At 38.5% G+C, this 2,332-nt stretch overlaps 1 protein-coding gene across 1 annotated transcript; it reads left to right on the top strand.

The window, feature by feature from the left end:
• Positions 1-977: 977 nt before the first annotated feature.
• On the top strand, positions 978-1,925 carry Olfr1501 (olfactory receptor 1501). Its single transcript, NM_146633.2, has one exon. It carries the CDS (start codon positions 978-980, stop codon positions 1,923-1,925), a length of 948 nt encoding a protein of 315 aa, NP_666844.1.
• Positions 1,926-2,332: the final 407 nt, after the last annotated feature.

Below are 2,332 nucleotides of genomic sequence, written 5' to 3'. Positions count from 1 at the left end.
TCCATAGACTCTCTGATCTCAGATGTTTGACAACCTGAGCAGTGTCAGGTATGGATTCCTTTTCATGGAGTGGGTCTTAAATCCAATCAGTTAGTGGTTGATAACTCCCAGAGTTTTTGTTCCTCTAATGCACCAACGTATATTATAGGCAAACCACTATTATAGACCAAAGGGTTGTAGCTGAGTTGGCATTTACCTTCTCCTCTGATAGCATGAAGAGTTCTTTTCTGTATCATGAACACTGACTGGTCAGTTGGAGTTAAGCTTCTAGATTCGAACCAGACTTCTCTGTGTTCAATGGTTTATGTAGGTGTTATCTTCAGCATTGGGGTCCTGATGTAAATTTGGAAAAAAATTAATCAATTTCCTTGGCAATTATCTGAGTTGTCTGAAGCTTTACACTTGGTCTTTTGGTTCAACAACTCAAGGTGTAACCTATTATCAGCATGGGTGGTTACATTTAGTGATGAGAGATGTATAAGTTGACACCTTTGATTTGATGCTTTTACTTAGTATTTTACTTAGTATTTTAGGAGAAGCACAAGGTCCAGAAAGATTAAAGGACTTGTTTAAAGTCTGAAAATATTTTATATATACTATTGTATATATTGTTTTTGTGAAACCTTTTTCTGGTTGCACATGAAATCAATATACAGCTTTAGTATTGGACATGCAGAGGTTTGGGAGTCCCTGAGAAACTTAGCACTACATTAGAATTTGCCTGTTACCTAATTAAGAGACCTTGTGGGGTGCCTAAGTCACTTTATCTCTCTGTAATTCTTTAGTCAAAAGTGTGATTAATACAACATTTTATGCTATACAGTATTTTTAGTTCAAGCGAAACCAAGCTTGTGAAAGTTGAAAAGTGTTTTGCAAATGAGGCTCATTAATGAGAACCAAGCAGTTTGTAGTGATGCTAATCTCCACAAATATCTTATTATTGCTCTTAATTTATTTTCTCAGGTGAATTTGGCTTTATGGCAGACAATGGCACCAGATTGACAGAATTTATTCTCATAGGATTCCAGCTTCAGGCAGAGCTACAGTTGTGTCTCTTCTTCATATTTTTGGCCTTTTATCTCATCACCATTGTTGGAAACCTGGGAATGATCATGCTAATTCAGAGTGACCCTCGGCTCCAAACACCCATGTACTTCTTTCTCAGCCATCTGTCCTTCCTGGATGTTTGCTACTCATCTGTTATTGTGCCTCAGCTGCTGGAGACCTTGGGGAGTAATAAGATGGTCATCACTTATGAGCGCTGTGCTACACAGTTCTTCTTTTTCACGTTGTATGCTAGTACTGAGTGCTTCCTTTTGGCTGTGATGGCTTATGACCGCTATGTGGCTGTTTGTAACCCGCTCCTTTATGCGATGGCCATGACACCACAGACTCGTCTGGGGCTGGTTGCTGCAGCATATTCTGGTGCAATGGTAAATACTGTGGTACGAACTGGGTGTACTTTTTCCATTTCCTTTTGTAAATCCAATCAAGTTGATTTCTTTTTTTGTGACCTCCCACCCCTGCTGAAGCTTTCCTGTAGTGAGACTAAGTTACGCGAACAGGTCATCTTCCTTTTTGCTTTTTTGGTCATCACAACTAGTGTTTCAGTGATTCTTGTATCTTACCTATTCATTATCTGGGCTATTCTGAAGATTCGTACAGCAGGAGCCAAAGCCAAGACCTTCTCTACCTGTGCATCTCACATGATTGCAGTGGCTCTATTTTTTGGAACACTCATATTTATGTACCTGAAAGGTAACATGGGCAAATCCCTCTGGCAAGACAAGATTGTGTCTGTATTCTATACTGTGGTGATCCCCATGTTGAACCCCATGATCTATAGCCTGAGGAACAAGGAAGTGAAGGAGGCTCTGAAGAAAGCTTTCAAAAGAATTAAGGCTTCTCAAGAAAGTAAGACTTAAAGCTTCATCAGTCTGAAGTTCCTATCTGTTGGGCCTTTGCTTTATCTTCTTAATATATAAGACTTTGCTCTCAGAATTGCACTGATATATTGAAACAGAAAATGTAAGTTTGGCTTCTAAAACTTTATTAGCTCTATAATTTTGAGTAATAAATGTTTTGTATAATTTCATTACACTAATGCATTTTTTTGGTTGAGAATGTAGCCAAGGCTTATTGGTTGAGATTGTATCCTGCTTGTGAAGAGGACTGGAATTCAGTTCCCAGCATCCATATTAGATTGTTTCCTATAGCTCCAGATTCATGGGAATCTTCTGGCTTCCATGTGCACTGTCTCCATCACTCCATCCTCTCTCACATACATCCTACATGATTACAAAATTAAAAATAAAAATATTTTTCTGATTTC

Source organism: Mus musculus, chromosome 19 (assembly GCF_000001635.26).
Source record: "Mus musculus strain C57BL/6J chromosome 19, GRCm38.p6 C57BL/6J".
Classification (NCBI taxonomy): Eukaryota; Metazoa; Chordata; class Mammalia; order Rodentia; family Muridae; genus Mus; species Mus musculus.
Note: the sequence above shows the minus strand (reverse complement) of the source record. Positions and strands in the feature narration are given on the sequence as shown.

What these genes read in the sequence shown, in the direction of transcription:
- Olfr1501 (NM_146633.2), top strand. Translation starts at nt 978, where the DNA reads ATGGCAGACAATGGCACCAGATTGACAGAATTTATTCTCATAGGATTC.